The 12,784-nt window shown below is 44.1% G+C and overlaps 1 protein-coding gene and 1 pseudogene across 1 annotated transcript in view; both read left to right on the top strand.

Annotated features, from left to right (window-relative positions):
- LOC121047439 (dendritic arbor reduction protein 1-like) overlaps nucleotides 1-11,170 on the top strand; it is a 48,129-nt gene extending 36,959 nt beyond the window's left edge. Inside the window, exons 2-3 of the mRNA XM_042294726.1 lie at nucleotides 6,494-6,836; nucleotides 11,077-11,170. Coding sequence (XP_042150660.1) covers nucleotides 6,494-6,836; nucleotides 11,077-11,170 — 437 coding nt within the window. The remainder of the gene's footprint in view (nucleotides 1-6,493; nucleotides 6,837-11,076) is intronic.
- A 51-nt stretch (nucleotides 11,171-11,221) lies between these two features.
- Nucleotides 11,222-12,573, top strand: LOC120843674 (annotated as a pseudogene).
- The last annotated feature ends 211 nt before the right edge of the window (nucleotides 12,574-12,784 follow it).

Raw genomic sequence — 12,784 nt, 5'->3', positions numbered from 1 at the left:
TTTTTTCACGGAAAACGGAAAAGGGGGGGGGGGGGGGGGGTATAGACTGTCACGCAGAGAATTATGCAAATGATGTCACGTGACATTCATTCAGAGTCGTGATTGGTCGGTCGGTTGACCAGAGCCTTTCTGGAGGCTTTTTGTCGTTATAAAGACCGGCATCTCCCAGGAATGGACTCGTTTTCCTCGGATCCTTGTCCGCGTGTAAAAAATAACGACAGCAGAGGCACACGCGTTCAGCGGAGGGTTCGTAGCTGAGGAGAAAATTGCGTGAGGACATACTTTTTTAATTTTTTTTTATGGCGGAATCCACGAAGCATTAACTTCCCAGCCACGTGTTCGACTTTCCACGTTCGCTTCGATAGGAAGTGCCGTAATTTATGCAGCATCCCTTTCGAGTACACGTACGACATCCTGTTTCGCGTCGATTATTAATTGCCAGTATCGAGCGGTAACACCATTTTAGAGGAGTCAGCATCCTCCTTTTCTATGTAATTTGACCAAATGTCGAGGAAGGTGCCAAAAATAAAAGAGGCATGTTTTTTTTTTTTTTCATAGTAATTGACAGTTTAAGGAAAGCGGCGACAGCCACTAATTTTATTATCGCTCCAGAGCCAATCCGATTGAAGCTCCAGTCATTAGGAACACCAATGTAGGAATCCCAAAGCAAGAGGCAAAAGAATAATTAATAAGCTGCCTATTGCGTTCTACAGCGGAGCTGATAAGGGCTATAGTTTCCCCAGGATTGTGTCCGCCAGCAAATAAATGTCGACACAACACTCCGGACAGGTACCGCCATCTATGAGCAACGGCCGGTTGTCTGGTTGCCGCCGTGGCTTACAGGTGGCGGCAACCTTTCCAGCCTTTTCATTCTGGCTTGCCGACTTGCGGCCGGACATTATTTTATTCTCACCATAGTACAGCTTCGCTGGTTTTCCTTCTTCGCCAAAAAAAAATGTGCTGAACGTTTTTTTAAGCTGTTTTAAGCTATTGATTGCTTGACTGTTCTTGCAGAAGATTACTCACTTTGTCTCAATATGGCGTCTTATGTTTCTGTTTAAAGAAGATTTATCCCGCGCGTTTTACTAAATTACAACACGATATATTACGCTTCTAATCGACGACCATAAAGAGAAGTTTAGTTTTGTTAGCACGACCGCCAACCTTGCCTCAGTCTAAGGCGCATCAGATTTATTTGACAGCACACAGAAAAACACAAAAATTATACAAAGGCAATAAAAAACAAACAATAAAAAAGAATTCTTAGTATTAGTATAACTTCGCACAAGTTCTTGGAAGTTAGACCATATCTAGCTCAGTTCCAATCTGAGCCGATAGGTTGTTCCATTTGATTATGATTTGGGGTATCGTGCATAACTAGATGAGTGGCATGTGATGCGCGTTACTTTGAATGATTGATCGCGACGTGAGAAAATCGTCGTGAAGCTTGTGAAATAATGACATACGTGCATGTTTACGACGGCGTGATAGGTGCCTTTTATTTTATTCTTCTTTGTGAAATACGGCCCTATCATTTCTTTGAGTATAATCCCGCGGGTAAACGTTTTCTTACAACGAAAAAGAAATAAATAAATAAACAACAACAACAACGACTCGCTGCGATTTACGCAAGGAGGCGAGGGATTGGGGAAGTAGAAAATACTGGTATGAATTTTGGTAAATTTTGAAATTTTCATAGTCACTGATTCGCCTCAAAATCGGTGCAACACAGTTATATTTACATCTGAATTAGGGACGTAATTGTAAATCGCGATAGGTTTTCCTTTTGTTTCCTTGAAGCTATTAAAGTTTATGTTTGGTGTGAGACACTGAGAAGCTTTTTCCCGGACCAGTCGCAAGAAATGTGAGGGTGTGAAATAAACGCTAATTTAACTCGCACCAGTATATTAAAAAAAATCGCACCGGCGAGTTTGTGATGGATTGAAACAAGGAAACAGCCCAAAGTGACGACGGACGAGAGGAAGATCGACAGACCAGCGCCCGATCTGTCTTTGCCTCCCTCTGGTCCGTCGTCAACATGAAGCAGGGTGGCGCTGTATGTATCAGTTGTAGTCGAGGGTGTGCATAAAAATCAAGATGATTTAAATTGAAGTTGAAATCATATTTAGCAATTTAATTTACGATTTAAATCGTGATTTAAACCCACCGGTTTTACTGCGATGGTTTAGATCAAACCTTTTCCCAAATATGATTCCGAAAATATATTTTTTACCGCTTGTCGATAATGTGATGCTTTCTGCACGTATTTGTCTTTTATTTACATCAAAGAATATTCGAACAAAAAAGGTTTATAACAGGAGGGCGAACACGAGAACGATCGGTGCTCTTCTGAGAAAATCTGCAGCGTTGGGCTTGATATTGCCAAACATACCACACAAACACACACACACAAACACACACACACACACACACACACACACACACACGCGCGCGCACACATATACACACACACACACGCATAAAAAAAAAATCGAGCGCCTGGAGGATGCACTTTTGAGTCTGCTTAATTGGTTCCCTCGAATCAATGCACCGGCTGCTGTCGGGCTTAAAGTGAAACTAACTATATTATGGCGGGGTTTACGTTAATCAAAGCTGTTAATTAAACTGCACTTTAAATTTAGAGCGATTTTAACCCCTCCCTCCCCGTTGTTTTCGGTGATCGGGTGTGCTGATAATTCAATCAACCATATTTAAGAATGCATTTATCTAGTGATTAAGGATCACGTTTCTTCAAGCTGCAGTGGTTTAAAGCAAATATATCTGAATTAAATCAAATATTCTCATTTATTTCCTTAAAACGCATGATGCTATTTAAAAAGAGGCATTACCTTGGGGGTGACCCTCATAGAAGCCTGTTTTTTAATTACTCCTAACTGAAGATGTGTGCTGGGCCGTAAACATTGCGCTAAAAGTTTGTGACATGCGAGTCCTGTCTCGGTACTTCGAAATCTTCTATAAGAGCTCAGTGTCTATTTAAAAGAGTATCGTTAGATCAAACTGAATAGGACATTTATCTATTCCTGTTGTGTTAGTGATGAACCTTTTATATGTGGCAATATTAATACCTTTTTTTTTTGTCGCGTCATGAGAATCAGTAACTGTTGCACAGGGGGTTTGAGTGGTGAATTTAGTATGCAGAGTTTAGATAATTTGATAGGGATGTTTAGTCAATCAGAATATGTTTGTGTTCTTTTAACGAGCAGATGTGAAGGCGGAGAGGCTATATCCGCTAATTTTGCATTATGTTCGCCGCCATTTGGGTGCTCGCTAGTGCCATATAGTTAGTTTCGATATATAAAATCGCTAAACGTTTATTTCTATAATATAAAACAAGAATACACGCTCTTTGAGTTTGACTTGACGAAGTACTAAATTTAGTATTACTTGCTATTTAGGTCAAATTCTCAATCAATAAAACTATAATGATAATGCAATTATTGCAAAGGTGCAAGGAAGCGTGCAAAGCAATCCCTTCCCCGGGGATTCTGAGGACGGAACGAGCGGGTTGGTAGGAATAATTAAACTTGTTAAAAAAAACGAGAAGCGACGGACAAACACAAACTTCCATTGTATTTGTCAACAAAATTGTCGATAAATAAAGTTTGTCAATAAATATAAATTATATTTGTCAATAAAACTATAATAAAATGTTTACACGTTCTGTAAAAAGGGAAAAAAATATGTCGCTCTTCTTCTTTTCCTTTTTTCGTTTCTATAAATAGTGTACTTTTATGGTACTGATGCATTACAAAAATATGTGCCAGTGACACGATACAGTTGTTTTTACAGTTTCTTTATATGTTCGATGACGTTTAAAAGACGTATTTTAAAGCGAATTCAATTCTCACGAGGAACCGTTCGTGACGACCGTCATATATATGTTTTGCCGTGTTTTTAAGCAGCGTATGCCGGAGCGTTCGTTAAAGACGGCTTAAAGCCGTTTTGAATCCAAGGGGCATCCGACAAACGCGGTATCTACGTATGACTCCTCGAGTGTGCACAATACTAAGAATTAAGCGCGAAATATTTCCCATGCCAGCATCGTAGATTCCTTTACTAAGTGGAATTTTTCCGGCTGGAACGTAAATACCATGTTTTGTAGGATCGACGAAAGTGACAAACAACTTCCGTATTCTGGGAGATAGTGGACTGCATCCCGACTTGCATGGTAATCGTCACAAGCAGTCGAATTAGTTGTAATGATTGCTATTTCTAGTAATCTTGTAATCGTTTACTGACTTTAGTAAGTTAGTAAACACATGAGTAATTTGCTTACTTTTGGAAGTAATAAAATTACTTCTAATCGTTATTATTTTCCCTCCCCTTCCTATAATGGCGCCCCGTGAGTAGACCACTGAAAAACATGTTTTTGCGAAAAAGTGTGTTTTTATTTTATTTTCTTAATAGTCAGCAGTTGGCGTATAAAAGAATATAGAAAATACAAAACAAGAAATTTAGAGAGTCGCGATTAAAACGTGAGCTCCTCCTTGTGAAGTGGCGACAGCAATGCGACACTTTCCCGCATACCAGAAGTTCCGCGATTCAAGATGGCGGCGCCCTCGAAGGAAAAAGTCTACACGCCGTTTCACTTTAAATTCGACCACGGCCAACGCTGCGACCTGACGGAGCAAATGAAACAGCCGCAAAAGAGCATCTTTACGGGGCTCTTTGTTTTTGGGTGTTTTGCCATTACCGGCTATGCGGAGCTTAAAGGGATACTACAACGAAATTTCGGCGCTTATTTTATGGTCTATATATGTTCAAAGGATCAGTATCACATAGAACACACCAATATCTTGTTAGAAAGTGTCGAAAAGGAATTTTAAAACGAATTAAACGATTAGCAAAGAGCACCTGGTGGATGTCGCTAACGCCTCATTTGTAATGCCCGTCTAGGAACCTTGACAGCTAGTGAGGGTGAGTGTCCCGCCTCCGACCACGACGAGAGAAGAGGTGAAGGAGGAACTCCCGTTTTCCCGAGAATGCATTTTGTGTGTTCCAGAAGTAGCTATTGTCCCCCTAGAAGAATATAGAAGATTAACCCGTCACTCAAAATTCGTACAAAAGCAGCCGCTTCGGTGGCTGGAACGACTAGGCCATCCCCTCGACGTCAGCCGCGCCGTAGCTTTGCTCGTCCCGAGACGACCTACGTCACGATTGCGTCAGATGTCACGTTCTCTAAGCTGGGCCTTCTCCGAGCGCTTGATAGAGTGGGCCGTTTATAACAAAAAATACAGCCACGAGGCTCAAAATACAAACGTGCGATTGTCATTTACGGATATTGTGGATCATAATCGACCTATTTTTGAACACGACGGATATATTTCAAATTTTGTTGAAGTATCCCTTTAAGTTCGTCTGCTTCTTGCACAGGTGTTGCGGTGACGTCATAACGCAGAGTTCTCATTGGATAATTAAAAATAAAATAATGCGTAGAGTTCAAGGCATCTAGTATTGAGGCCTACTCACTATCCTACAAATCAAAGTCAAGCAGAACTCGGCGTCGTACTGACGTCAACGCAAACCCCTGCGCAAGAAGCAGACAGCTTGCTTTCCACATATCAGCCGCGCACCAAAAAAAGTGCAGTGTCACGGTGCATTCACTGCGCGCGATTGGTATAGTGGTTGATTACAAGCCCAGGAAGACAACAACGAAGCAGCTTTTGGTTTGTACAGGAATATAATTGTTATCGGCGCCCGCCGTTTGCTGGTCTCTTGCTGGTTGTTCCAACACCGATGTAAAGTAGACGTGCGGGCTTTGTTCTGTCACAAAAAGAAAACATATTGTACTATTCGCGGGACTTCGTTGTACTTCACATATGGATGGAGTCAATCAAGCAACTCTAAAATCGCAACGTCATGGCATTCGTCATTGTTTCTTGCGCCGTGACGTTCCGCTTTATGTAATATGAGTATCCATGGCCGCTTGTCTTCCGACCTTTGACTGCGCTCACTTTCAAAGGAATGACGAATAATTAAAATTTCCCGCCTCACTCAGGGTTTCATGCATTTACCTGTCCTGCCCCCAGACGTAGTTCGGATTTACCGACTTATTCTGAACTTAACCTGCCCTGTTCAGGATTTAACTTATCCTGGACCGATACCAGGCGAGAAAAATCAAAGCCTCTTCACTTCTGAAATGCCACAGAAAATCGACAACGAGTATAGTGCTGCTGCGGAGCTACGCTGAGAAGCGGAAACATAAGCTAAGAAGTGCAGAGGAGCAGGAGGTTGTATCGACTGTCGCAAATGACTACACCACCAATGCGTTCTTATTACTAAAAGATTCATCACTTGGACCATTCAAAATCAATGTGGCTCTCCCAATTGCTTTGGGAAATAGCAAACGCTTCATACTCTTGCAGCGTAGCCCTCGCCTTTTTCCAAGCTACTGTGAGACTGTGTTGCCTGGGCGCAGTTCCCATTTCCCGCCTTGTCCCGGCTCTAACCTCCGGAACCGTCCCTCTTGCAGACCGGGCGTACCTGGGCCGACCGCCGCTGTCCCGGCCCCAACATCCGGGCCACCTGCAGTCCCATCACCACCATCTGCAACACCACCCGCAGGGCCACCACCAGCAGCTCCAGCATCCGGGCAGCATCTCGTCCAGCGGCACGTCCGGTTCTTCCAGCAGTGTGCATAGCGGCCCCAGCGGAGCTTACAGGGCGCACGTTCCCCTCGTCAAGCAGGGAGGTCCCGGTTCCAACAGCGCCCGAGCCAGAAGACGGAGGATGAAGTGCCTTATTTCGCTGGGACTCATCCTGCCCGCCCTCGCCGGAGTCATCGGTGAGTCGGAAAATCCTTACGTCTTGGAGGTGTCAGTCTATGGTGCCTCGAACGCGTCTCCGACTGGTGTGCTCACTACATGCCAACCGGAAGACAAGGCCTAGCTCCTTTTCCCTCAAAACGTCATCACTTGTGAATCCACGGAGCGCCACCTATAGCTCGCCTTCGCATGGCCACCAGTGCGTCTCGCAGCGTCTTCAATAGGTGGTATTCGTTTACCGCGCCCAAAAAGTGGTCTAATGACGTCATACAAGTGTCACGCTGTCGCCGGCCGCGATCCTGGCGGAGTCAAAGCAGCAGAGGTGGATGCGGCAGACGCCTGTTCTGCTGCGGGTCGCTCTCCAGCTTGACAGACCACGAAAGCTTCTGCAGCCGGGAGTTGGGACGTGGCGACGGCAGCGACACTCGCGTTCGTTCTACTTTCTGCCTCTTTCGCTCCGTTCGGGCCGTGTTCCAAAATTTACTCGATCTTACTCCAGGGTAAGGGTTTTGTACCCTTGGCGTTCTAAAACCTACCCGCGTCCAGCGTTTTTCAATTTGTGATGTCACGTGATACGATCCGCCGAAGTAACTCGGATCCATTTGGGTAAGATTTGGAACACAGTCTCGGTCGATCGTAGCGTCCACTTTTCTTCTTACAAGTGCGAAAGAGTCTTTTGGCACGCTTCCAATGACGCGCCGCGGAAGCGGAACAGGAGGCAATTGAGCGGCCGTGGCGGTAACACAAGTGCGCGACAACGTAAAACCGAAGCGCGGTGTCGACACCATTTGCGCCAAAAAACCTCCGACTCCTGGAAAGAAAAATTGACTCTTTGAAGACAACGAACCTTAGCAGCATCTCCTATATAAGAAAGTCTACGTACCAAACTTTCCCGCGTAAGTAAACAAGGCCACCGTAGGCCACAGATTGGACACGATTCACTGTGTCAGCGTTCGGCACAAACTCGTATCGAATCACGGAAAACACGACTCCCAGCCTATAATGATGACGTCGTACTCGTGTACAATCTTTGTCCTACGGTGGCCTTCTCTAGTGACGCAGGAAAATTCGGCAATTAGGCTTTCTTATCTATAGCAGGCATTTGGCCTTAGGCGGCGATCGAGAGAAGCTGTGCTGGCCGCATTCGAAACAGCCGACGCCCCGGAGAACATACTGCAACTCTCCGCAGACAACGGTACGCGGACCGTCGCAAGGTTGGAGCTCCTATCCTTAGCCGAGTCGAAACTCCCGCGCTAAATGGTAACGTATTTCATCGAGAAACAGCTAGCGACAGCAGCAAATTCAGCATAATTGTTTAGTGCCTAATAAAGGATGGGCGACCCCTATGATTCAAAAATCCGAATTTCCGTAGATGTAGGGACGCTCTCAGGGAGCTTGGACGACATCGTTCTACTTTGTCCCAATCTAGTTTTACGTTTCTGATGGACGAAAATGCGATTCGTGCTATTTTAGATACATTAAGCATACGCTAACTAGAATCAAGGATGTTATGCAACAAGACGATGAGCGTGTTATTATCCTGAACCGTGTGTAATGCTTATACCGGCTCTGACTACCCAAGCCTTCTCGGGCATTCAGACCGCAGCAAATAGTCCCAAAATATTTCTACTCTAGCCGAAGAAGTGGAGTTGTCGTCGTATTCAAAAGAAGAGCTGTAGACGGGTGTAATACAATATTGATCTATACCAATCACAACCTGAGGAACGCATCCCTTTTCTTCTTTTTACGTATTCCCGAGTCGTCGGGAAGTGGCGCCATCTGGCCTCGAACGCGTCGCGAAAGCATCCCTGAGGATCTGGGGCATTCATCCCTCAGCAAAACCTTGTAAAAACGAAACTACAATAGGGGTGTGAAAATTGTGGTTCGAATGGAACACTGCTGCATTGGCGAGTCCCGATCATCTCATTATCACTTCTCGGCCAATTAAATTGCGGCATTCGCTGATAAGAACAGAAAAGGACCAATCACGAGTCAAGTTTACGTAAACATAGTACGCCACGTCCTGCGCTAGTTATCAGTGACTACACAGCGTGTCCCCCCGCCCCCCCCCCCCCCCAAAAAAAAAAACAACAACAACAACAACAACAACAACATTACATCGTTTTTCTTTTTTTGCAAAAATAAACTACGCACGCCTAACGCTCGTTATCCGCCCAAATGTAGCGCTAGCGTGGTCCGAACACGGTGGCAAACTTTCAGCACTAACAGTTGTCTTATTCCAAAGTTACAAGTGATTCTCTTAAAACCTTCATTGGGAAAATGAGGCCCATTTTTCTCCGTATTCGGTAACTGTCAGCCATAGAGCTCCATGTATTCGAGAACTCCGTCGGCCGCCATTTTCCCATTGAAACTTACAGAAAATCACTTATCACTTTCGAATAAAATAGCGCTTAGTGCTGAAACTTTGGCATCTCTTTCGAACCGCTAGCACTACATTTGGGTGGAAAATGATCTTTCCGCGATTCGCAACTTATTTTTGGCAGCAAAAAAAATTAAAAGAAAACTACATTTTCTTTTTTTTTTCTTTTTTTTTTTTGGGGGGGGGGGGGAGGGTTTGCACTATATATACATACCGGTTCCTTTTATGGTGGTGAAGCTTGCGGTGATACGGCGCTTTTCGATTCGAAGCGATATTCTCACACGTTGTAAAGACGGGTTTCAGCTAATAAGCATCGAACTTTTAATATTCACCGAAAGAATTAAAGACGGCAATGATAGAATACCGATTATTACTTACCAAAACATCAAAGATCACAATTCAAGCCAGTATTTCCTAAGGGGGTCGGTAACAATGCTAAACGTGATACGGAGTTATAAACATACGCGTGATTTAATACTGATACCAAGCTTAATGAAAAATGGGCGAGTTAAACACCCAAAAATGAAAGAGGACGGTAAGCAAACCAGCGACAGGTTTCGGCAAAGCCGCCGTTCCTCACCTACATCCCAAACGCCGGCCGACGACTCCACGTTCCAGTTTCGTATTCCCAGCCTCCTCCCACCACTCTACCCCTTCTAAATTTTATCGAGCCTCTTCTAGGACAGATTCTGTCGAAATGAAGTGGCCGCGACAAACTGACAACACGCGCAAAAAAAGAAAGAAAGTAAGAAGTTTCTGTTTAGTCTGCTGTATGTCTTTGGTATGTGCTAGAATAGGTAACTTCACGGGTTACCTTTGCATACTAGTTTTTTTTTCGTTTTAAGTCACGTGGAATGCATAGTTGTTTCGCTCATCGTGGTTTCTATGAAATAATTAATGAAGGAATTGAGTTTGATTCGCGCAAAAAGAAAAAAACAAAGTAGGATCGTTGTTATGAAATAAGTGGGCTTTCGGTTTCAAGTCATTGGCAGTTTCTATTAGGGCACCAGGTGCACGCAAGCTCATTATAAGGTTGCGAGCTTTCAAAACGTGTGGAGGGCTACTTAGTTTACGGAGGACAACGTTTTCAAGTCTCACTGAAAGATATCTTTATTCCATTTATTTATTATAGGCTCAAGGGCTTAACATTATTACATAAGGTGTACTATCAGATTATAAAACAAATATCAAATACCCGTGTGAACTTAGTATAAAATACTAACATGAACTTAGTAGGTTGGTGTTGATTTTGACAAGTATGTTTGCAAGTGTTACCGGAGTGATTTCCTTTGTATTGTTGTTGTACCTGCCAAAAACACCTTTTTATGAGCATGAAAGAGTGCTGGTCCGTCTCACTTTTACACCTTGCTGGCTTGCTGGTGACGTCCACGAAAATCCAGGGCATGACTTTAAGCTTGAAGAAATGGTCAAGTCGATACTACAAAATCAGAATGATATTGCTGAGATATAAAAAGTATGAACAGTTGTCAAGATCTGACTCAACCCAGCCTTGATGCCATCAACAAAAATATTTCATATCTCGATGAAAAATGTAAGACTGTGCTTAAAGAAAAAAGGTCGTACATCTCGAAAATACTGTTTTTCTTCTACAGAACACCCTACTTAATCAGCGAAAGAAGCTAGGTGACTTAAAAAACCGTGAGAGGCGTTATAACTTAATTCTCGTTGCCTCTCCAGAGAATTTTTGATAATTTTTGGAAAGTGCGGTTGTTGATGATTTGTTCAAAAATGGCCTTGGGTCAGAGGTCTGCTCGGTGCAGCAAATTTGCAGGCTCGTAGAAACAACTGAAGAAAAAATCACGCGTATCATCATGACCTTCTCTCGCTACTGAAAACTTCAGCAGCTACTGAAGATCTGCTCATAGCTGAAATGTTTGCGCGCATTTCTAGGCGGAGATTTTTGGAGCACGCTGCAACGAGGAAAGATTCTATGGGAGTCGTCAAAATCGAACGAGATAAAGGCGACAAAGTTAAGTTACCTTAGGATAAACTTACCATAAACAGAGATTTTGAATGAGTGTCGTCAAGTTATCTTATGGCGAGTTTCAACGCGCGAACTATGGTAAACAAACTTGCTGACGTTGAGGGTATCATACATTAATATTGCTGCGCGCGTCTCCGACCAAGCGTGCCCTTGGCCGAATGGTAATCGTGCTTGGTTCCCACGCAAAGGGCCGAAATTCGATGCCTGCGAGCAGACGCTCCTTTTTATTGTTTCTGTGAATGTCGCGTTCTTGTGAATTCGAGAACACTGTTGTTCATTCGAGGTCCTAATGTTCTACGCGCCGAAATTTCTACGCCGATTGTTCCAGAAGATTGCGCGCGTACTTACATAAGGGGTTCCGCGTGGCGAGCCGCAGTCCTTGTCGGCTTCGACGGTAGGGTGACGAAGTCCGGGGGCAGGCCTTGGACACGGCGGTTGGTCCGTGTTCCGGGTTCGTCAACGGGGATAAGCTTTCCGGGACTCGTAAAAGGTCGAGCAGGACAGATCTTCTGAGGGGTACGTTTCACAGGCATGGGACGCGGTATCTCGCACCTCCATCAAATATGTCACGAATGACAATTGATGAGGCGTCGAATGACTGCGGAAACTAAACGTTTAAGGGGACGAACTTGTACCCAAAATAAAATTAAAAAAAAATACTAGCGTCGCAGGCGTCGATGTCGGCGTAACAGAAGTATCGAGCACTGGGGCGAGACTGACTGCGGCTCTCCACGCGGAGTCCCGTATGTACATGCGTGGACTTCTGGAACAGTCGGCGTGGAAGGCTCGGCGCGTAGAACATTCGGACCTGGAGTAGACAACAGTGTTCTCGAATTCATCAGAACGCGACATTTTTACAGAAACAACAAAAACGTGTGTACGCTCACAGACATCGAACCTCGGCCCTTTGCGTGGGAACCAAGCACGATAATCATTCGGCCATGGGCGTGCTTGGTCGGAGACGCACGTGGCAATATGGAGCTTTCATAAACGCAATTACGCAAACCTGGCTACATTCAGAGATTGGCGATTGTGAAGTGGTTCATTGTACTCCTCAGATTTTACGAAACTATCGTTCTTCCTGAGGAGGAGGTGGAGGAGAAGTGGTCACTGTTATTAAACACAATTTTTTCTGCTCATTTTTGGAAAGAATACAAAACCACGAGAGTTCATGGTGAAAAGCTGAACTCGGAAAAGTTTTATTCGTCCTTGCTGTTGTTTACAGGGCACCAAATGCTCCGGGTGCTTTCTTAGAGATAACGTATGATAACGTATCTGGGTTTATTAAGAATAGAAGAAATGTAGACAAGGGTGGACATTTTAATGCTCCCGGAATAGATTGGACCACATTAAGACTTACTTCCTCGGGTGTGCAGACAGAATCAATACTACTCGACTGGTGATCACAAGACTTTAGCAGGGCAGACTCCAGGCATGAAGTCGCAATAGCTCTCTTAGCCGTCTTCGAACGAGCTGAATCAAAAGAAAGTAACTTTTTCCGTGCGCGAGCTCGATACATTCCACACACACGTCGCTCGTTGATGGTGATGTTAATATCTAAAAACTGCAAATGATTGTTGTCAGGTGGCTCATGAGTAAAAAGTAAACCTTTGT

This window comes from Ixodes scapularis, unplaced genomic scaffold (assembly GCF_016920785.2).
Source record: "Ixodes scapularis isolate PalLabHiFi unplaced genomic scaffold, ASM1692078v2 PGA_scaffold6__148_contigs__length_123643588, whole genome shotgun sequence".
NCBI lineage: Eukaryota > Metazoa > Arthropoda > Arachnida > Ixodida > Ixodidae > Ixodes > Ixodes scapularis.
The sequence above is the reverse complement of the archived record's forward strand: the minus strand, read 5'-3'. Positions and strand labels throughout refer to the sequence as shown.